Below are 23,781 nucleotides of genomic sequence, written 5' to 3' on the forward strand. Positions count from 1 at the left end.
TACCTACCCTGGTGTCATCCTGGGGACGGTTAATTATGGCGTATTTTTGAATGTGCTTGATGCAAACCTAGCTGTGAAGTGTACAACTGGGGCACAACTGCTGCCACTGAAGGGGTGGGTGTGTGTGGGGCCCAATTTTTGGAAAAAAGGGAGACTCCGCTTGGAGTCACCTTGCGGTGTTTTACATGATTTTAGAAGGGCGTGCCATGCGTATATCTGTGTCTCCTCCTCTTTTTCCTTGTCCTGCTCTTTTGTTTTAACATGAGTATATGTCCTTGTCACTTTCTCATGTGTTTGTGTTGTGTTGTGAGTTGTTTGTCACCTTTTGGACACCTTTGAGGGTGTTTTCTATGTGTTTTTATGTGTTTGTGAATGCCTGCCATTGTTTCCTATGCGGTTCGAGTTCGGTTCGTCGAACGTTCGACGAACCGAACTCGAACGGGACCTCCGTTCGGCGAACCGACCTCGAGCCGAACCGGGACTGGTTCGCTCATCTCTATTACTGACATCTGGTAAGAAATTCATGTCAATAGCACCTTTAGAAACCCTATATTTACTTAGAAAATTAGTGTTAAATAGTTATGTCATATACTGTGTTTTTTATTTTTAAAATCTTTTACATACTTACAAATACTTTTTCTGTGAATTGACTTTCCTGGGAAAATCTGTACACACAGGTCCAATCCGACTCACAACCATCTGCTTCCTTTTGAATCTTGACGCCAATTCCGCCCCTTCTCTGCCACCCCGTGCTTATACAGAAAGTTGTACTACAACCATCACCTGACCTAGCATCTTTTCAAATTTCTTCCCTCGAGAAAACACTTACATTGTTATTGAGCTCCTAATTGTTCTTCAGGATAAGCAGATGCTGATGTTCTTGCATAAACACTCCAAGATTTTAGTTAAGTTCCTCTTTTGTTGTACCTTCTCCCTTACCTACTTCCTTCTTTTAAACTCAGCAGTCCTCAGATAAGAGGAGTCACTTTGTATCTTGATGGTCTTCAAAGGTGAATGCAAGGTGGTCAGTACTTGAGCACATTCATGAGCCTTCTTCACTATTTGCTACCAGATGAACTCATCCTGTGCATACCTAGTAGGTGGGACACCAATGCTGGAAGTCTCGGCAGATTGTCTGGGCTGCTGACTCAGCATTCTAATTTCTGGCTGAGGTCTTGACCTTGAATTTAGTGAAGTGGTCAGTCATGACCAAGCAGTATTTGTACCCATTACCTAATGAGCAAGTTGACATCAGTTCCAGGGGTTCAGATGTTCTAATCACTTGAGTGGGGGACCTATGGTCTGGAGGCTTGGTCAGTACATACTTTGGCACTTTCGGCAGACCTCTTCTACCACCCACTGCAGTTGAGGCCAATACACAAGCTGCTGCAACCACAGGAAGATACTTTCTGTTCCAAAGTAAGTGCCCCTTTCATTGGTCTCTTTCGCTAAGCTTGATGCCTGCTAGGTGATCCCAAATTCTCAAGGTGACTAGATCCATCAGTAGAGCAGGCCATTCTTCATGCAGAGCCAATTCAACTGGCCTAGTTTCTGCAAGGCTCTGATCAATAAGGTTCTCCTCTCTTCTGTGCTGGGCTTCTGGCCTAGGGTCGCCCAATTTCGCAGTATTCAAAGTCCAGGATCACACTGATGTAACTGTAACCATTCATCTTTTGGGTGTCCCAGTAACCGAGTTGACTGTCTCTCTTATCCCACCTCTTGAGTGGCTACCAAGGCTGAAAGAGAAGCACCTGAAGTCGGGGGTCTCATCTCCCTCCAATTCTTCTTTCACATCATAAATTGGTCACTGTTGTGTATCATGGGACCGAATGAAAGTAATAGGGATAAGAGCTCCTGGACTGACCCTCAGGCTAGGGGGGCTCTAGCTATCCCTAATCCCAGAAATACCTCTGAAGGTGAGGATATCTGGGTCACCACCCTGACCCTGCTCATAACCAGCCCTGATCTAGTATCCGCCTCTCCCCCCACCCCAGGGGAGGACCGGGATCAGTGTGGTGGCTCCCTCAGAAAATAGACAAACGGGGAAAACCAAAACTCAGTTGCACTGCACTCAAACACAGAGGTATAAGACAACAAATGGTAAAGGGGAAAAACCATATCAAAGAAGAAAATACAAGAGAAAGGGTAGCTCCACAACAGGGCCAGACTGGCCATAGGGCAATTCTGGCAAATGCTTGATAGTCCGGTGCCTGTAGTGGGCTGCTCAGTCTCTTCTGCCGTGTGCACGCGCCCAGCATTAGTTTCCCTTGCGCACACTTGCACAGCTGAAATCAGCAGGAGGCAGTGCGCTGTGCTGTGCCACCCCGACTCTGCTGTGCAATTGTTTGTGCAAGGCAAACTATGCTGCCCACGGTACACACGGCAAGGATAGCAGCGGTTGCGATGACTGCAGCTCCCGCCTCCCTTTTCAAATGTATTTGTCCCTGTCAGACGTAAATACATTTGATCCGTGATAGCGCCGGGACTTGGACTCGGACGTGCAGCTGCGTGATGATTTCAGCACTTTCACGTGATCACCGTGCTGCTGTCGCCATAGAGACACATCGGGCAGCGCGCTCCATGGAGGAGCCGAAGATGAAAGGAGTAATCACTGTGGATGGGTGAAGAGGGGATTAAGGCACATAATGGGGGAATGTTTGTGAAAGGCACACAGTTTTGCGAGAGGCAGTGGGGGGAGTACTTTATCCAGAGGGGGGCAGTGTGTGTACGGCAGTGTGTGTGTGTGTGGGGAAAGGCGCAAAATTTTGGAGAGGGGCAGTAAGTGGGGGTATATTATATAGAGAGACTGTGTGTAGGGGGTATATTAAATAGAGAGGCTGTGTGCGGGCTGGTATATTATATAGAGAGGCTGTGTGTGGGGAATATTATATAGAGAGGCTGTGTGTGGGCTGGTATATTATATAGAGAGGCTGTGTGTGGGGGGTATATTATATAGAGAGACTGTGTGTGGGCTGGTATATTATATAGAGAGGCTGTGTGTGGGATGGTATATTATATAGAGAGGCTGTGTGTGGGCTGGTATATTATATAGAGAGGCTGTGTGCGGGGGGTATATTATATAGAGAGGCTGTGTGTGGGCTGGTATATTATATAGAGAGGCTGTGTGCGGGGGGTATATTATATAGAGAGGCTGTGTGCGGGGGGGTATATTATATAGAGAGGCTGTGTGCGGGGGGTATATTATATAGAGAGGCTGTGTGTGGGCTGGTATATTATATAGAAAGGCTGTGTGTGGGGGGTATATTATATAGAGAGGCTGTGTGTGGGCTGGTATATTATACAGAGAGGCTGTGTGTGGGGGGTATATTATATAGAGAGGCTGTGTGTGTGGGATATATATATAGAGAGGCTATGTGTGGGGGGGTATATTATATAGAGAGGCTATGTGTGGGGGGGTATATTATATAGAGAGGCTGTGTGTGTGGGGTATATTATATAGAGAGGCTGTGTGTGGGCTGGTATATTATATAGAGAGGCTGTGTGTGTGGGGTATATTATATAGAGAGGCTGTGTGTGTGGGATATATTATATAGAGAGGCTGTGTGTGTGGGATATATTATATAGAGAGGCTGTGTGTGGGCTGGTATATTATATAGAGAGGCTGTGTGTGTGGGGTATATTATATAGAGAGGCTGTGTGTGTGGGATATATTATATAGAGAGGCTGTGTGTGGGGGGTATATTATATAGAGAGGCTGTGTGTGGGGGGTATATTATATAGAGAGGCTATGTGTGTGGGGGGGTATATTATATAGAGAGGCTGTGTGTGGGGGGTATATTATATAGAGAGGCTGTGTGTGGGGTATATTATATAGAGAGGCTGTGTGTGTGGGATATATTATATAGAGAGGCTGTGTGTGTGGGATATATTATATAGAGAGGCTGTGTGTGTGGGATATATTATATAGAGAGGCTGTGTGTGGGGGGTATATTATATAGAGAGGCTGTGTGTGTGGGATATATATATAGAGAGGCTATGTGTGGGGGGGTATATTATATAGAGAGGCTGTGTGTGTGGGATATATTATATAGAGAGGCTGTGTGTGTGGGGTATATTATATAGAGAGGCTGTGTGTGGGCTGGTATATTATATAGAGAGGCTGTGTGTGTGGGGTATATTATATAGAGAGGCTGTGTGTGTGGGATATATTATATAGAGAGGCTGTGTGTGTGGGATATATTATATAGAGAGGCTGTGTGTGGGCTGGTATATTATATAGAGAGGCTGTGTGTGTGGGGTATATTATATAGAGAGGCTGTGTGTGTGGGATATATTATATAGAGAGGCTGTGTGTGGGGGGTATATTATATAGAGAGGCTGTGTGTGGGGGGTATATTATATAGAGAGGCTGTGTGTGGGGGGTATATTATATAGAGAGGCTGTGTGTGTGGGGTATATTATATAGAGAGGCTGTGTGTGTGGGGTATATTATATAGAGAGGCTGTGTGTGTGGGATATATTATATAGAGAGGCTGTGTGCGGGGGGGTATATTATATAGAGAGGCTGTGTGTGTGGGATATATTATATAGAGAGGCTGTGTGTGGGGGGTATATTATATAGAGAGGCTATGTGTGTGGGGGGTATATTATATAGAGAGGCTGTGTGTGGGGGGTATATTATATAGAGAGGCTGTGTGTGTGGGATATATTATATAGAGAGGCTGTGTGTGGGGGGTATATTATATAGAGAGGCTGTGTGTGGGGGGTATATTATATAGAGAGGCTGTGTGTGTGGGGTATATTATATAGAGAGGCTGTGTGTGTGGGATATATTATATAGAGAGGCTGTGTGTGTGGGATATATTATATAGAGAGGCTGTGTGTGTGGGATATATTATATAGAGAGGCTATGTGTGTGGGATATATTATATAGAGAGGCTGTGTGTGGGGGGGTATATTATATAGAGAGGCTGTGTGTGTGGGCTGGTATATTATATAGAGAGGCTGTGTGTGTGGGATATATTATATAGAGAGGCTGTGTGTGGGGGGTATATTATATAGAGAGGCTATGTGTGTGGGGGGTATATTATATAGAGAGGCTGTGTGTGGGGGGTATATTATATAGAGAGGCTGTGTGTGTGGGATATATTATATAGAGAGGCTGTGTGTGGGGGGTATATTATATAGAGAGGCTGTGTGTGTGGGATATATTATATAGAGAGGCTGTGTGTGTGGGATATATTATATAGAGAGGCTGTGTGTGGGGGGTATATTATATAGAGAGGCTGTGTGTGTGGGATATATTATATAGAGAGGCTGTGTGTGGGGGGTATATTATATAGAGAGGCTGTGTGTGTGGGATATATTATATAGAGAGGCTGTGTGTGTGGGATATATTATATAGAGAGGCTGTGTGTGTGGGGGGTATATTATATAGAGAGGCTATGTGTGTGGGATATATTATATAGAGAGGCTGTGTGTGTGGGGTATATTATATAGAGAGGCTGTGTGTGTGGGATATATTATATAGAGAGGCTGTGTGTGTGGGATATATTATATAGAGAGGCTATGTGTGTGGGATATATTATATAGAGAGGCTGTGTGTGGGGGGGTATATTATATAGAGAGGCTGTGTGTGTGTGGGATATATTATATAGAGAGGCTGTGTGTGTGGGCTGGTATATTATATAGAGAGGCTGTGTGTGTGGGATATATTATATAGAGAGGCTGTGTGTGGGGGGTATATTATATAGAGAGGCTGTGTGTGTGGGATATATTATATAGAGAGGCTGTGTGTGGGGGGTATATTATATAGAGAGGCTGTGTGTGTGGGCTGGTATATTATATAGAGAGGCTGTGTGTGTGGGATATATTATATAGAGAGGCTGTGTGTGGGGGGTATATTATATAGAGAGGCTGTGTGTGTGGGATATATTATATAGAGAGGCTGTGTGTGGGATATATTATATAGAGAGGCTGTGTGTGGGGGGTATATTATATAGAGAGGCTGTGTGTGGGGGGTATATTATATAGAGAGGCTGTGTGTGTGGGGTATATTATATAGAGAGGCTGTGTGTGTGGGATATATTATATAGAGAGGCTGTGTGTGTGGGATATATTATATAGAGAGGCTGTGTGTGGGGGGTATATTATATAGAGAGGCTGTGTGTGTGGGATATATTATATAGAGAGGCTGTGTGTGGGGGGTATATTATATAGAGAGGCTGTGTGTGTGGGATATATTATATAGAGAGGCTGTGTGTGTGGGATATATTATATAGAGAGGCTGTGTGTGTGGGATATATTATATAGAGAGGCTGTGTGTGTGGGATATATTATATAGAGAGGCTGTGTGTGTGGGATATATTATATAGAGAGGCTGTGTGTGTGGGATATATTATATAGAGAGGCTGTGTGTGTGGGATATATTATATAGAGAGGCTGTGTGTGTGGGATATATTATATAGAGAGGCTGTGTGTGTGGGATATATTATATAGAGAGGCTGTGTGTGTGGGATATATTATATAGAGAGGCTGTGTGTGTGGGATATATTATATAGAGAGGCTGTGTGTGTGGGGTATATTATATAGAGAGGCTGTGTGTGTGGGATATATTATATAGAGAGGCTGTGTGTGGGGGGGTATATTATATAGAGAGGCTGTGTGTGGGGGGTATATTATATAGAGAGGCTGTGTGTGTGGGATATATTATATAGAGAGGCTATGTGTGTGGGGGGTATATTATATAGAGAGGCTGTGTGTGGGGGGTATATTATATAGAGAGGCTGTGTGTGTGGGGTATATTATATAGAGAGGCTGTGTGTGTGGGATATATTATATAGAGAGGCTGTGTGTGTGGGATATATTATATAGAGAGGCTATGTGTGTGGGCTATTTTCCCATTGTTTTTGTCACATATTCTTTATTGCGCTTTCAATAAAAAGCGATGGGAAAACGCAACAAAAGAAATCCAGGCATCTTCCAAGCCTTCCCATTGATATGCATTGTAAAGCACAGAGCATTTTCTGAGTGGAAAACACCAGAAGAATGGACCGGTCACTTCTTTTAACCACTTGGTGGTTTTGGAAACCTGAAGTGATTAAAACATTTTCAAAAGCCTGATCGTGTGCACAGTAATACATGCGCATGGTCATTCGAGTATTTTTCATAGTAGTTTCCATGGTGTGATCTGCTCCCAAAAATGTCATTGCACATTCCCTAAATGGTATGTATCCAAAATTATCACCAGTCAAAACTACAGCTTCCCTGATCCCCTATCTGTAGAATAGGTTATCAATCTTAGTTCAGGGGGGTGTGATTTTGTATCCCTGCCCATCAGCTATGTGACCGCAGCATTACATGGAGAGCAGCATCCTCTACATTATCTGCGAGACCCAGCTCTGTAGGAAAATAGCGGCTTCACCAGGTCCTGCTACTAAGAGCAATAAATAGGCTGAGCTGTAATACAGGACGCAGCCGTGACTACATGTTATATGGTCGTGTTACACAATCTACAAGTGCACAAAGATACTACACTTTCACCACGCGAAACGTGGGCCTGTGCACCCCCAAATGCCAGGGCTGCATTTTAGTTCCAGTCCGGCGCTGCTCCACAACAACAGCAACTAAACAGAAACACTTGCACCAGCAGCTGCAAAACAACTCCCTCTCTCCATGGTAGAATGTGAACTGCACGGAAGAGGTGGCTGATGGGCCTTTTAAGGAGGAGGGGAGTGGCCACAAAAGGCTGCAGCTGAGCTCCAATTAAGCAACTTACAGCAAGGGAAAACTGACATTAACCCTTACTGCGCCAACAGAAAGCAAAGTACATTTATTATTAGTCTCCAGGGTAGGGAGAAGCTCAAATAGTAGAACCGTCACAAATCACTCCACACTGAGAGGTAATCGTGATATTGGGTCACCCTAGAGAGTGCATCTGCACACGTAATTTTGGCCTTTGACCTGTAGGATTTCTTATATCGATACTTGGATATCTTTGTAATCCATCACTTTTCTAACACCCCCCACTTTACATTCTCCATATGGATTATTATCAGTCTGCACATAAGCTTCTGATCCATGCAGGAACTCTGCAAACTTCTCTGTTATGGCCGACACCAGGGCTAACAACCTTAGTTTGAATGAGCTGTAGTTGACAGGATTCTTCTCTGAGCCCTGTACATTCATGTCCCTCCTGAACCTGAGCTAATACTGATTCCAGAATGTAGAGGCTCCCATCTGTGTATAGCACAATAGGTTGAGAAAAGTCTGTGCACACAAATATTGGGATGTTAGTGCGAATTTCAAGGCCTGGAAAAATCCTGCCTTTCTTCAACCCCTCTGAAGCCAGCGGTATTTGGCACCTCCTGCTCTTTCTCTCAAGAATTCATGCAGTAGTGCCATGTTTATGCAAAGTCCTTAAGTAACCTTTGGTAATACCCAGACAGTCCCAAGAATGCTCCCAGCTCTCTCAGCATTGTGGGTGTAGGCCATTTTTGCGTGGCAGCCACCTTCTCCGTTGTTGGTTATACTCTTTCACCAGAAACCACATGGACAGGCACTCAATTTCCAGCACCCGCACAAATCTGATGAGATGCTCTTCAAACATAGTGGAGAAGATGATAATGTCATCCAGGTATATCAATGTTGCCTCAAAGTTCAAGTCCTCAAGACATCTCTCCATCAGATGCTGAAATCCTCCCAGAGCATTTGCTTGAATGGCATCCAGTTGAACTCAAATAACCCCATGAAAAAAATAAACAGCGTCTTTGGCTGATCCTACTCAACCACGGGGACCTGTCAGTAGTTGCTGGCCAGATGGAGGGAAGAGAGGTATTTAACTTTGCTGAGAGCAGACAGGGACTCTTTGATCCTTGGCAGTGGCTGTGAGTTTCAGATCATGCAGGTGTTCAACCATTGATATTTTATGCAGAATCTCAGCATTCCATCCTTTCTCCTGACCATTAGAATCTTGGCAGTCCAAGGGCTCTGCCTCTTCCGTATGATCCCATTTTGCAGCATGTGTGGCAGTAGATCTTTTGCTTCCTGATACATTTGTGGTGGAATATGGCTGTATTTTTCCTGTATTGGAGCTGCATTTCCCATAGGAATCTTGAGTTAGATAGCCATTGTACACCTAAAGACATCATCAAGTTAAGCATACACCTACTGATATTGTTTCAAAAGTTCTTCCACCTGTCCCACTAGTCAAGAGAGAACTTTGTCAGATTTGCTTCCATTTGCTCCAAGAAGTCGCTGCCTTCTATTGCTTCACCCTTCTTCTTCTTTGTGTTGGGACACATCAACAAGCTACATGGATCCCCTTTCACAGGACTCAGTTTTATAGCAGCAAACCACGTGAGGTTTTCAAGCATCACATAAAACTTAGGCCACTTCATTGTTGGGAATCAGCTATAAACTCGTCTCACTCAGGTTAAGACACTTCACCAGCACCTACCATTGATGCATGGTTGCCAGAGTATAGGCAACCAGCAGTCCTGGTATCTCTTCCCCTTCCAGTGAAGGTTCAACTTGCACCTTCACTGCTTCCAATGACAATTGGGCCCATACAGGTATAGTGAGCAAATCTGGCGGTGTTGTTAGGTCTTTGGTCTTCAGATGCTTACTGGAGTTGGTATTTGGTCTTTGGCTTCATCTTGAGTCAGTATTTGGTCTTTTGGTTCCTTCTGGAGTTGGTATTTGGTATTCGGTCTTCGGGTTCCTTTGAATGTTTGAACAACCAACTACTGTACTTCGGTAATGGGATCTGTAGTCTCAAACTGTCTCACAGCTTCCTTTTGAGTCTTGGCACCAAATCCATACCTTCTTTGCCATCCCGATCTTTTATATACTAAGTTGCTGCACCACTACTACCACCTGACCTATTGTCTCTTCAAATTTATTCCCTCAAGGAAATATCTATGCTGCTACTGAGTTCCTAGTTATTCTTCGGGACCATTGTTACTACTCTCTTACATTTACATATGAGGGCTTGTTTTTTGCTGAACTATATGTTGTTTATAATTACACCATTAATTTCACCATACAGAACCCCCCTCAAAACATGCAAAACTCTACCCAGGATGTTTATTAACGTTAAAAGTGGGAATTTGTTAGTAAATACTAATTTCAGACAGTTTTTCATTTGGTGATTAAGAATTGACCACAAATCCAATAGTAGTGACAAAGAAGAAATTAAAAGATGAAAACACTTACTTGAACACTTTTGAACTTCAACACTTTGTTCTAGTTTGGGAATCTCTGCTCCATAATTAGAGGATCTTTAATTTAATTAAAAAAAACGAAAGAAAATATGTGATACCCTTAAAGATGCAGACAACTTTAGTTTTTTGTTTCAATTTTTTTCTTCCTTCTCTTTCAAAAGCCATAACTTATTTTTTTTCTGTCAATATAGTGGTATGGAGGCTTGAATTTTGTGGCACAAGCTTTAATAGAGCTGCAATGTCTAAACAAACCTGGCAATTTTTGTGTTGTCACATTCTTTTCTTTAGGACATTTACCATATGACTGAAATAATTTTAACATTTATTAGATCTTTAATGATTTCACAGTACTGAATGTGCCTATTTTTTAAGCTATTTGTTTTATTTATTTTTAACTTGGAACAACTTTTAATTTTTATGTGTTTATGGGTGTTTATAGTATTGTTTTCATTTTTTCTACATTACACTAATTTTTCTTACCCATAGGGGAATCAACTCTGACAGCATTTGATTGTTTGTTTTATGTAATGCAATAGTTTGGTGTTTCAACAAATAGGACAAATCATGGTTTCCTATAAAGCTCATCTTATGGCTAGACTTCAAAACAATACCAATATGGCAGTAATAGAGGCCTTTTGCAGGACCCCCAACTGCTTTGAATAGTTACCAGTTTTTGATTAATAAAAGCTTAAAAGCCATACCTGCTCGAAAAGATTTACCCATTCATGATGGTCCCTAACTTTAGTTATTCACCTCGCTACGTGCCAGCAGGTCCGAAAATAGCCTATGTTTTACACATTCTTGTGGAAAACTAAATAGACAAGTTACACTGCCGAAAAGAGGAGAAGAGGGGGCTGCACACCCAAAAATCTACAAAGTACAAAGACCTAAAGCAAAACTCAAAATATGGGCAAGCACACCTGTTGATATAAATGAAATATTTTGGTGTACATTCCAACTGGGGCCTTTAGCAGACAAATATAACCTGGAATATAAGCATTATATCATTTCTTTGCTTTTTTGTAGAGATCTGATATGCCACTATGCCAGTTCATAAGAAATCTAGCACTGAAGGCAAATCTGTCTGTCAGTGCACTGGGGATAAAAAAAAGCACTTTATTTAGGGCAGATCAAAGTACTGTAATACACAAGCGCAAGGAGAGTATAAAGACTTCCCGCACATGCGCACTAAAATACTTTGATCTTCCCTGAGCAGGGCAGATCAAAGTGCGCCTGCGCAGGACCTCAATGTCGGCTAGTGTGGGTGATGTGGGACATCAGAAGAAGGTGGATAGAGATCACCGCAGAGACGAAGCGCCTGATAGGGAGAGCAGCAACACCTATCAGACCGGACCTTCCCTCTAGGTGAGTATAATAAGTGTTTATTACATTATACAGCACGGCCTGGGCGCTTATATACAGTATTCTAGAATGGTATATAAAAGGGATCTACATGGGACTTACAGGGTACATCATATGCCAGTTCTCTGCCTTTGATGCATGCTCATAAGCTGAGCCTGCATCTTTCCTAGCAGATGTTGGCTGTGATATTCAACCACCATCTGCCTCTACCAGCTTTGGGTGAACAGGAGCTCCGCCTGTGGCTGGTAACTTGTTAAATGCTGCTGTCGATCTATGACAGCAGCATTTACAGACAGCCTGAAGAAGGGCACATTACTCTAACTTCTCATCTGTGCTCCCACGATGTGAGCGGGGGATGCCAATGGTTTGCTGTGACAGCCAGCGGTTTGCTCAAGATCCCTTTACCTCTCTTTTTGGTACTTCTGTGAAAGCCAACCTGAGGCTGGCAAAATAAACAAAATTAGGACTTTAGGGATAAGAGGAGGAAAAATGAAAGTAAAAACTGAAAATCTCTTAAGGGTTTAATGTGCTCAGAGTGTGGTTGTATTTATTTATGTGTTAGGCCTCTTTCACACGTCAGTGATTCTGGTACGTTTGTGCTTTTTTTTAAACGTACCAGAATCACTGACATACGCAGACCCATTATAATGAATGGGTCTGCTCACACGTCAGTGATTTGTCACTGCACGTGTCTCCGTGCGGCGTACCTGCGTGTGCGTGATTGCCGCATGGAGACATGTCCATTTTTTTCTGGCATCACTGATGTCCCACGGACCACGCAGTGGTGTGGTCCGTGAAACACGTTCCAGAAAAAAACGTGCTTTTAAAATAAAAAACATTCCCCCCCCCCCCGGCTTCAGCGGCGCTCTCTGCAGCCCGTGCAGCCTGCTGCTTCTGAGCCGGCTCATTACTGTCGCACATATTCATGATGCACGACACAGCCGACCCGGAAGCAGCTGCTGCAGGGGTCAGCGCCGGCCGGATGCTGCACCGCGGGAGCGATCAGCACCATGGAGAGCGGGAGCGCGCACAGGTGAGTTGATTTCTAAGTGCAATAACGGGCCACGGAGAACGGAGCCCGGATTGCACTTAGACAACCCACGTGTGCCGTAATTCACGGCACACGGAGGGACATGTGCATGTTTTACACGCCAGTGAAAAACGTCAGTGTTTTTCACTGACGTGTGAAACGGGCCTTATAGTAATGATTAATGAAGTAATAGCAGCCTGAATCTGTTCTTTTATTTCATTTTGTCGTTGGTGCATATCAAAGTTGTATGCAGGAAAATAGCAATTTCAAATTAGTAAAGAGGTAAAAAAAAAGTTAAATATATTTTTTACATATTTTAATTAAGTTGAAAGTGGTATTTATTCACCTTATAAAGAGGTTCTTCTGAAGTCCGGTCAGATTGGTATAAGGACTGTTTTCACTCTTCAAAGATATGAAAGCTTCACAAGCTACATCGGGAGGTCTAATACAGTAGAAGGACTCTCCATATCTTTCATCCACATAACTACATTTCTCTTCTTTGGTATCTAAAGAAAATCCACATTCTGTCTTTACTTCTTGACTTTTATTGAGGAATTTTCCAGTATATTTGATATATTTGTAGCCAAGCTTCCTTGACCTCCATAAAGCAGTGACTCCTTCACTGGGATGCATCAAGAGTATAGATATCTTCACTTCACCTTCCCAAAACAGACTAAAATACACATTATAAGTCCCATTGTTAAAATCTTTAATTTCTCCAGAGGCTCCAGCTCCAAGTTTTGGAGAAAAAATACGAGCTCTTAGGAAATCTCCTCCATAGGTTTTTTTTACACCGAAGAAATTATACATCTCCACCCGAACTGTTATGGTGTCTCCAACACAGTACATAGGTTTATAATCTACGATGGTTGCGGTGCTGTGTTTGGCACTGGTCGTTACATTTATAAATGTAAAATCCGCATTTGGAACAGTACGATTCACAAGCGTCATTAGCCCATGTATTTGCACATCTATGCTGTTTGGCTCAGTGGATGGGATTGATGTTTTAGCCTTTTCCAATACAGAGATAAACTGGTTGGGTAGGATTTTAAGGTCATTAGGCTGATGAGAAGCAAGCAATATTTATTTGGTTACACAAGTTAAAATGTTTTTAAAAGCATGATATTTTATCTCATGAAGAACCTACCTTAATATGAATGATGAAGCTAAGCAATGTGGTGAAAAACATTACAAGAACCAAAACAATCTTGAACCATATTGTGTTAGAATAGGACATTCTAACGGTTTTCCTAAAAACAAAAATAAGATCAAGAAAACTGTCACATAGTTCAAAAATATACATAGAGACTACTATGAATTTTGGTATATAAAAATCACACCAGCACTATGCTTAATGTCTTACTTTTGTAGAGAAGAGGACCTTTCACCAAATTTTTCATGTTGAACTAGACACACCATGTAATAGTGGGGGAAAAATCCAATAAACTGGGTTTTTGTTTTTTTTTTTTTTTTAATTTTGCCTCTTCTCTGTGGAGATATTAAAGCACCACTCCAGCATTTTTTTGTATTGCATCGCTGGAGTGGTTCCAGTAGTCTATTTTCCCTGAACTTAAGGGTGCTTTACACGCTGCGACATCGCTAACAATATATCGTCGGGGTTACGGTGTTTGTGACGGGCATCCGGCATCGTTAGCGACAGCGCAGCTTGTGACAGCTAGGAGCGACGATCAGCGATTGCAAAAAACGTAAAAAATCGTTGATCATTGACACGTCGCTCCTTTTCATAATATCGTTGGTGGTGCATGCCGCTGGTTGTTCGTCGTTCCTGCGGCATCACACATTGCTATGTGTGACACCGCAGGAACGACGAACACCTCCTTACCTGTGTCCACCGGCAATGAGGAAGGAAGGAGGTGAGCGGCATGTTCCGGCCGCTCATCTCTGCCCCTCCTCTGCTATTGGGCAGCCACTTAGTGACGCCGAACAAACCGCCCCCTTAAAGGAGAGATTGTTCGGTGTCTCCAGCGACGTCGCTAAGCAGGTATGTGCATGTGACGCTGCCGTAGCGATATTATTCACTACGGCAGCGATCACCACATATCGCACGAACGATGGGGGCGGGTGCTATCGCTCATGACATCGCCCTTTAAGGGCCATTTACACGCTGCAACATCGCTAACGATATATCGCCGGGGTCTCGGTGTTTGTGACGCACATTCGGCGTCATTAGCGATATCGCAGCGTGTGACACCAAGGAGCGACCTTAAACGATCACAAAAGAGGCAAAATCGTTTGTCTGTGAGAGGTCGTTTCTTTACCAAAAATCGTTGTCTGGTCAGTAGCGATGTTGTTCCTCGTTCCTGCAGTATCACACATCGCTATGTGTGAGACCGCAGGAGCGACGAACATCTCCTTACCTCTGTCCACTGGCAATGAGGAAGGAAGGAGGTGGGTGGTATGCTCCAGCTGCTCATCTCCGCCCCTCCTCTGCTGATGGACAGCTGCCGTGTGACGTCGCTGTGACGCCGCACGAACCGCCCCAAGGAGGCAGTTCGCCGGCAAGAGCGACGTCGCAGGGAAGGTAAGTCCATATGATGGGTGTTAGCGATGTTGTGCGCCACGGGTAGCGATTTGCCCGTGACGCACAACCGACGGGGGCGGGTACGCTCGCTAGCGATATCTGTACCGATATCGAAGTGTGTAAAGTACCCTTTAGCCTTATACTTACCAGTCTTCATTTTTTATCAGCACCTCACTGGATGGTATCCAGCAGTTTGTGACCTGCCAGATCCCACCAATGCTTGCTGGCTAGCTGGTAGTTTCAACTTAATGTAAGTCTATGAAAGCAAAAACAAGGATCTCATAAATTTGCATTGAAGGCTTGTGACAGTTACCTCTCATTTCCGGTCAGTTGGACATTGTGGTCACAAGATGGCGGCATGGAACAGGAGCGGCACTGAGAAAAAATGAAGATGGCAAATAGTAAATGTAATACTAGGTACATTACATTAGTAGTGTGAAGTCCTGGAAAAACCAGGTAGTCACAAATAGGCCCCCGCATAACACCTTCCCTCACTAGGAAACACTCAGCCAACCAGTAACCCTAGTCACCCCCCTTAGGAACAGACAGACACACCAGTGGGCATGACCAGGTGGTTGGGACACGCCCACAAAGGAGTCCAGACAGCCCGGGGCAGGAAAAACAGTAGAAAGAGAAGGAGTTTGAAGTTCAAGTGGAGAGGAGTGTGGGCTGGAGCTAAGTGTAGCTCCAGCAGGGAAATTCAAGTTGGACGGTACCAGAGTAGGAGCCCTGGTGCCTTTGGCTAGACAGTGGTCTCCATCAGCAGGAGATGGGAAGACAGCTCGGCAAAACCGAGGTGGACCGAGACAGGGTTGTAGCCCGCCGGTACAGACAAGGGGACCCGACCCGAAAACCGTAGCACAAGAGGGGTACTCAGACCCTGAAACCAGGACCGAAAACCAGCGGACTGGTTAATTCACCGATTGAGGCCAGGACTAGAGGTTCTGTCCCACCCAAAGTCCCTCATAGAAGACAACAGCCCACCGATAGGGATAAGAGGTCACCGCCAGGGCCCATAGAAGTCCACCTTACACAAAACTGTGCAGAAAAAAGGATAGAGACCACCAGCCAGGTGGGGGAACCCGAATGCAACCGGCCGTGGCACCGGCTACCATCACCTTGGTTTACCAGAGACTTGCGAGGTTTAATAACTGTGAGTACACAACACTCCCTGTGGTCGCTATCCCCTGCACAGAGACACCAGGTCCCGGGGCCACCATCCCTACCCACGGAGGGGTTAACAACTTGCTGCACAACATCTCCCCCGGGTGCCCTACAACAGCAGTGGTGGTGTCCCACCTCACCACACACCGTGGGTGGCGTCACGAACTTACTACGGCCTAGCCCGTACATCTACGTCTCCCTTTTTATTCGGCGTGTCCGCAAGACCCCCGGGTTCGGAGACCCTCGAGCCACCCCCTTAGAAGGTCTGGATCCGAGCAGTGGCGGCTGCTGGCACGGGGGCGGCACAGTAGCACAACTCCAGAGCTCCAATAAAAAAAAAAAAATGCTGTAGTGGTGCTTTAACAAAGTATTTTGCAGCTATGTTTCTTTAAACCAAAGTGGGAGTTATCAGTGAGCATTCACTGGAATCATGTACTTCTTTCCCTCTAGGATGCTGACCAATCATAAGCCACAGCAAAACACAGGAGAAAAATAACACACCCCACAATAGCTCACAAAAAGTTACTCCTGGTTGAGATGTAAATGTGGCACCCCTGAATATATCAGGGTGCCTCAGGGTACTGCAATCCTCAACCAGGGTGCAAGGCCTACCGCCATGGTTCCAGGTTCCCAACAATGGTGTCACTAACATCCGCACTTCAAAGCTCAACCACACCTCACACCATGACCTGTACAGACACACCAGTGGGTTGGTCAAGTTGGAGCACGGCCGCCCACCTAGAGGTCAGGCAGATTGGTGGGAGGAGAGACAGGGTTGTTCAGTAGTAGCCCTCAAAGAGTGAGGAGCTGGGGAGTTGGAGCTCCAAGGAGGTGACAGGTTGGGTCGCAGACGGTGGTCCGGGACCACAGGAGTCGGGGACCGGTATCAGGAACACTGGACAGGAGTGAAACGGTCGCAGTCTAGGAGGAATGTCGGCACCAGAAAGCCCAATTATCTTACTGGTACCGAGCACGGTAGGGTACAGGACCATAGATCAGGGAGGAGTTCAGGCACCTTGATAATTAACCTGTGGAGGATAGTCTCTTTATGAACTTTCCCCAAGAGCTCAGAGATTGAAGGCATCAGAAGATAGAAGGCAGCTTCTTAGCAATATATTAATCAACTACCCAGTATGATATCGAAGCAGATGCTGATGTGTCGCCCAGGGCTATGGGGTACTCGGTCCCGGGCCGTATATGTACGGGGGTGCTGTGTCACGGTTGTATAATGGCCGAGACCCGATTCCGTGACCCTGGGGACGCTTTTTAAAAGGGGTGTATATACAGTGGAGTGAAAGAGTTTGTATTGTGATGCCACTTGCAGCTTGCGGTTAGATGTTGGAACGGCCGGCCGATGCACAGTCTATTACCTCTGGGGCTGATGGTGGTGGCAGCCGAGATGGTAGGCCCGCCGCAAGTAGGGCTAGGCCCCAGGGAATGGATGGAGGGGTCCGTTGCAGAAAGAAGGGAGACCACACAGTGGGTATGCAGTGCAACTTCTGTTTACTCACTGTCAGATGGAATGATGACCTCGAAGATGGCTGGTTCAGACCCCTGGTCCCTTTTGTCCCAGTGTCAGTGTAGTGGCCTGGTAGTCTCTTTCCCCGGCACCTCTAACTTGTGGTTGGGACCCCATAGCTTGGAGCGTTTGTGGGTCCCTTACTGTCTTTTGGCAGTCTCTTGTCCATACAGCGGGCAGTGCGAACCCTGTAGGGTATTCCAGTCCCTGACTCAATCTTCACTGCTGGTACCCCCAGATTCTTTGGGTCAGTGAGGTCCGTGAAGGTCCCCTCACTGTGCAGGTATTTGCCAGGTTTCGTGAAGCTGTCACCTGACCAAGGGCCCTGTGCCTCGTTGGTGCTCTGGTTCCAGAGGTACCTGGCTGTACCGTCCCTGTAACCACTCTCCTTGCCACCTGGGTCACCATTACATGACCCCATCTGGAGACTCGTCCGTCCCCTCCAACTGTCACCACGGGACTCCTCTGTCTGAGTGTCTTTCTGTGTCTGTTTGTCCCCTCCCACCGGGCTGCTTTCTATTGGACTGGACTGGCTCCACCTCTAGGCGGCCATCCATTGGGTCCTGGACTAGTCAGTCATCCCTAATGGGGAGTGGGAAACTGTGAATGTTATGTGTGTTGTTGGTACTGACACTGGGTTTCCAGGTCCCTGGGGGTAGGCCCTACATTTTTGTCAGGATGCAGTACCTAGTAGTGCCCTGAGGAGTTCAGGGGCACTACACTGAGATTACATAAGAACTGTGGCACACCACTTACAGTAGTATTCTCTATCTCAGAGCCGCTTCCCCACTAATTATATTGCAAGCTTCTGCCTGTGCCCAGCTGTTGTGTGAACTCAGGGCTGCCATCAGGGTATTAGAACCGTGACAGCTGTAGGGAGCCTGGTGAAAAGAGGGGCCCAGCTGAGACCAGGATAATTATTTAGCTTTATTAAGCCCAGGGCCGGCTGGGCCCCTCTCTTCACCAGGCCCCAGTCACAGCTGCAGCAGAGGGGCCCGGCAGTGTCGCTTTTGCCACTATACACATCGCTAATTTGTATCGTATGCAAATTAATCACGTGTGCTGGAGATACCGCTGATGCAGCTGCACCGGGCCCAGAGATTCAGGGGGAGTCTTGCTGGCCTGTGAGTAATGAGGGTAATCTGACCTGTTGCTGCTTTGGGGACTCCTGGCCATATTGCCCTCATCAAAAGCATGGTGTCGGGCAGGAAGCTATCCCGCAGCTCCACACAGTGCAGAGAGCGCGGAACGGAGAAATCCGTCCTCTGCTCCCTGCCTAGTACTTTTCTGTGTGACACAGGCGTGCACTCCTTGATGACTGTGCAACTGTGTCATTTGAAAAGTACCCGAAAGGTGAAGAAGCAGTGTGGTGTGGGCCCGTACAGGAGAGGAATCGGCGCGGCGCAGTGGGGGCCCGTAAGGAGAGGTGAGGGGTGAGTTTGTTTTATTTTTAATAGACTGAGGAGGAGACAGTAAGGAGGGGGAGGATTGGGATTGGAAAAGGTGCTTTAGGGCCTTATGATGAACGAGGGGGGGCGAGAAGGACATCATATGTGAATTTCAAAGCAAACTGTCAGCTTTCCTATGCCCTCCCTCAGCATTCTCATCTATATATCAAACTTCCCTGCATAATCAGCCCTGTGTAATGCTTTTTACTACAATCAATGTTTAAAAAGGATTTATAACCTGAGCTGTTTCTGTGCCGCCCCCATGCCAGCAGCCGGGCTGCTCGGGTCCGGAAACGCAGTGTGGCTCGAGGGATTTTACCGGACCTGGAGGTCGCGTGGACACTTCAAATGAAAAAGTGTATTTGTACGGGCTTTGCCGTAAACTGTCTGTGACGCCAGCCACGGTGTGTGGTGAAAATGAAATGTGGCACCTCTGCTGTTGTAGGGCACCCGGGGGACGATGGGATGGCAGCTGGATGTTAACCCCTCCGTGGGTAGGGATGGATGCCCCGAGGCCCAGTGTCTCTTATGCAGAGGATGGTAACTGCAGGGGCCGGCGCGCCCGGTCAGACCGGGGGATGTTAGTTTACTCACAATTAAATTAATCACAAAAGTCCAGTGGTAAACCAAGGTGCTGGTGGCCGGCCGCTGCGGTCGTGTGCATCTGGTCCCACACCCGGGCTGGTGGTCTGTATCACTTTCCTCTGCACTCTGTGTTTGATGTGGTGGACTTCCTTGTGTGAAACACGGGAGTCCGCTCCCGGTCCTTTTGTTGGGAGCCTGCCCACTGACGCTGGCCCGTGGGATCTACCGGACCCTGGCGGATGCCCTATCCCCGCAGTGGGCTGTTGTCTGCTTTTGGGACTTTGGTTGAGACAGGACCTATAATCATCCCTGAATTGGTTAATTAGCTAGGACGTTGGTTCCGGTCCTTGCTTCAGGGTCCAAGTACCCCCTCTGTGCACGGTTTCCGGGTCGGTTCTTCAGTGTCGGTACCGGCGGGCTCCAACCCTGCCCCGGTCCACCTCTGATCTCCGGCAGCCGTCTTCCCGCTTCCTGTCAGACACGGACCACCGTCTGCCACCTAGCCAGTACGCTGGGGCTCCAACCCCGACGCCTTTCCTTTCTGTCTCAGCCTTCACTTTCTCCTCCTCAACTACTCCACTCCACTCTCCTTGAACCCTGTGTGGGATGGTGTTATGCGGTGGCCTTTTCTGTGTGACTACCTGGTTTTGCCAGGGCCTCACAGTCCCCCTTGGTTAAATACAGACCGTCCGCGGGCTGTCTGACCACCAAAATTTATTTTAACTGCAACTGTGAAAATAGAAAAAGGGGTAACAAGTATAATAACATATAAAAACAGGTAAAAACACAAACAGAACGAGCCACCTTTTCATTGCTCCCACGCAAAACAACCTGTTCCCTAGTGCCACCGCCAACACTGGTGCACGCCCCTTTTCCCCAGTTCAAGAACGGGTCCGGGTGACGCCCACACGGGCCGGGTAAAAAGTCCCTTGCCCGGCAGTCCTTGTCATGGGCCCCAAGTCCGGGGACCCCTGGCCTGGAGGTTTGTCACAGGTTGCAGTGGTGACTGGGCCTCGGCCTACTCTACCGCAGGCCCTTCTTTCAATCAGCCTCTCCAGAGACTGCGGCGAGCAAACAAGAAGGTAGGTTTGGGATATTTACAAAGCCCAAAAGTTTTTGGATGGCTTTTCCAGTCCAAAAGCCATGGTCCAATTGAACTAAAGAAACTGCAACGGGGTCAACTGGGGTAGCCAGGAACCGCTACCTTACTCATCTTATGTGCTTGAAAATGGCGGAGGGGGTGGAGGCACAAATTCCCATCGATTTTCACCCAATTTCTCACATCAAGGGCATACCACCCCCTCTCTTCACAGTGCCGGGTGTAAGAGACCAGCTCTCTGGGCTCCAGGTCTCGATCCGGATGGCCCGTAGGCAGGTGTGGGGCCACATCCCTCCGAGAAACAAATATCTCGGCATCCAGGCCCGGCTCATAGATAAAGCCCCATCCATTTTGGGCATTGACATGCTGGACCTGCCCTTGGTAGGTCGGGCCCCGCACCCAGAAGGTTGATTACCGGAGATTGTCCTTTTCTCGGTAGGTACGGGTTAACACCTCTGACTTCCGCTTTTCACGTGCAGCGATCTCGGTCTTCAGCTGCTGCCGTTGCCACTCCCAGTACGGGGCACTGGTCTCGTGCTCCGCTTCCTCCTGCTCAATGGCTTGGCCCATCCGGATACCCTCGCTGCCTGCTACAACCGGCCTCCTTTGCAGTGGAGGGCTCCGATGCTCTGCGGCCTGCTCTGCCGCCCTACAGGTGCATCCCGGCTGCGCCTCAGCCGGGACTAGGTACTGGGGAATGGCCGGCGTCTTTGCTGGGGCCGACTTCTGACTGCAGGGCTGACGTCATCAAGCGCGCAGCCATCTTCGGGACCGGGGGTGATATCATCTTAGATGCGGCCAGGCTCGGGGCTGGAGGAGATGTCTTCTGGGCTTTAGTCTGGCGCGGGGCTGGTACGGGTGCCGGAGCGGTGGCGTGCTCATGGCCCGAGGACTCTGTTGCTGGGTCCTCGCAGGCAGATGTAACTGGTACCACTGCCGTTGCTTGGGGCAGCGCTCCGAGCGGGGCACTAGCTACACATACGGGCAGTGAGGGAGGCGACATGGCGGACGGGGCAGACCGAGCTCCTCAGCCATTTGGGCCGGTTCTGGTGGAACATAGGGGCGTGGGTCGCTTACTCGCTCCTCCGAGGCCATCTCCTATTTGCGTGCCCGGATGGCTGCAGCCAGATCCCTCATCTCGGCCGTCCATCTTGCTAGCAGGAAATTTGCTTGAGCCTGGATCTTGCGGCACCTTTTCGCGGTCTGGGCTTCCACCCAGTCGGCAGTCCCGGGAGCAGGTTCCTCCATCTTCGGGTTGCCGGACCGGTCAGACATCCTCTCGAGGTGGTGTCCAGGAACAGAAGATGGCAGAGTCCTGGTGTCCCTGCCTCTTATCGCCTTTGGTCACATGCCGCAGTTTTTCCGCCCGCCCCCCCTGGTTTTTTGGGAGCAGTCTCAAGACGCGGCTCTCTAGTTTCGCTCCCAGCCTCAGAGTCTTACTTCCTTCCGGCCGTGTTCCCAGGGGGCGGGGCTTCAACTTTGCGCCCTTTCTCGGGGAAGAAGAATGTGATGTGGAACGGACTTTAAATAAAGAACAACTGGAACCGCACTCCTTGACTGCTGTGAGTAATGCTGCCACCCTGTGCCCCCGGTGTCCCTGAGGACTGTTGCCCTGGGTCTCATAAACCTCCCGGGGCCACCCCGCTCCACCCGTGGGGAGCAATTCCATCCGGCTGCCCGTAACACCTTCCCCGGAAAGAGACTGCGCAGCGGCAGCTGAACACCTGGCCGCAAACCACGGGTGGCGCTGCAAGCATCCCCCGTCCCCGTCCCGTACCGTTTCCTGGGGGGAGAGTGATGGCAAGCTCTCCAGGAACCCCGTTACCCTCCTTCCATCCCCCTTGTAACACCGGACTGACGGTCGGATTTTCCTTTTATTGAAACCCGCCGGGGTTCACGGAAGCCGGGTCGGGCCACTCATAGTCTGACCCCGAATACCACCAGCCCGGTGACCGTGCGAGCCCTGCAAGCCCCGGCGCGGGTGTTTCATATCTACCATAGAAAACAAGTGACCTAGCAGGCCTGCGAGGCCCCAGGTATGTGCTCTAGGGTTAATGGGGGCCATAGTGCCCGCTTATTTATCACCTTATATTTTGACTAGTGTATGGCTAATTGTATAATATATAGTCTGGTACATATTTATATTCAGGGACGCAGTGTAGGGGATTTTTATTCAGGAGGTAAATGTTTGTCTATAATATTTGTAAACTTGCTATTTTCAGGGCTGCAGTGATCAGTGTGACAAGAAGAGTCATGGCTTTTAGATGTCGACATGAAGATCTGACTCGACGGAGAAGAAAGAACAGAAAATAACTAAGCAGATGAGATGTCAACGGTAAGTAACTTTCTGAAAATACTTATTCTGTACTGTATGGCTTGGAGTATTGCTGTTATTTGTTAAATCCCTTAGGCCATATTATCACATTCGTGTGACATTTTCATGTGTCGCAGACTCCTAGAATTTCATAAATCCATTCACATATCTGTGAAAATCATAGCTCTGAGAATGAAATCTGTGAGACTCAGAGTGTGTGCTGTTCTGATCTGATTATGAGGAATAGGACAAACTTCATGGGTCTGTGAGCTGTCTGAGAAAAAAAAGTCAGGCAGCACACTGACACTGCAAATGGATGCAGGATGTAACCTCATTATGTATAACACCGTATAACACCGTCCATTAGTATTTTGTGTACTCACTATGTAAAGTGCCATCCTTAAGTACATACTGTAGTTTCTCCTTTTATTATGTATAACACTGTCCCTTATTAGCATCCTCGCTAGTTATGTATGGTGCTGTCTTTTATTATATAGTGTCCTCTTTTTCTGTATAGCACCATCTCTTATATAG

The 23,781-nt window shown here is 47.1% G+C and overlaps 1 protein-coding gene across 1 annotated transcript in view; it reads right to left on the reverse strand.

Moving 5' to 3' along the window:
* LOC142310215 (NXPE family member 1-like) overlaps positions 1–23,781 on the reverse strand; it is a 99,123-nt gene that overhangs the window by 60,166 nt on the left and 15,176 nt on the right. Inside the window, exons 2-5 of the mRNA XM_075347703.1 lie at positions 15,432–15,493; positions 13,724–13,826; positions 12,923–13,638; positions 10,177–10,241 (exon numbers count right to left, since the gene is read on the reverse strand). Coding sequence (XP_075203818.1) covers positions 10,177–10,241; positions 12,923–13,638; positions 13,724–13,826; positions 15,432–15,478 — 931 coding nt within the window. The 5' untranslated portion in view covers positions 15,479–15,493. The remainder of the gene's footprint in view (positions 1–10,176; positions 10,242–12,922; positions 13,639–13,723; positions 13,827–15,431; positions 15,494–23,781) is intronic.

Source organism: Anomaloglossus baeobatrachus, chromosome 5 (assembly GCF_048569485.1).
Source record: "Anomaloglossus baeobatrachus isolate aAnoBae1 chromosome 5, aAnoBae1.hap1, whole genome shotgun sequence".
Taxonomy (NCBI): Eukaryota; Metazoa; Chordata; class Amphibia; order Anura; family Aromobatidae; genus Anomaloglossus; species Anomaloglossus baeobatrachus.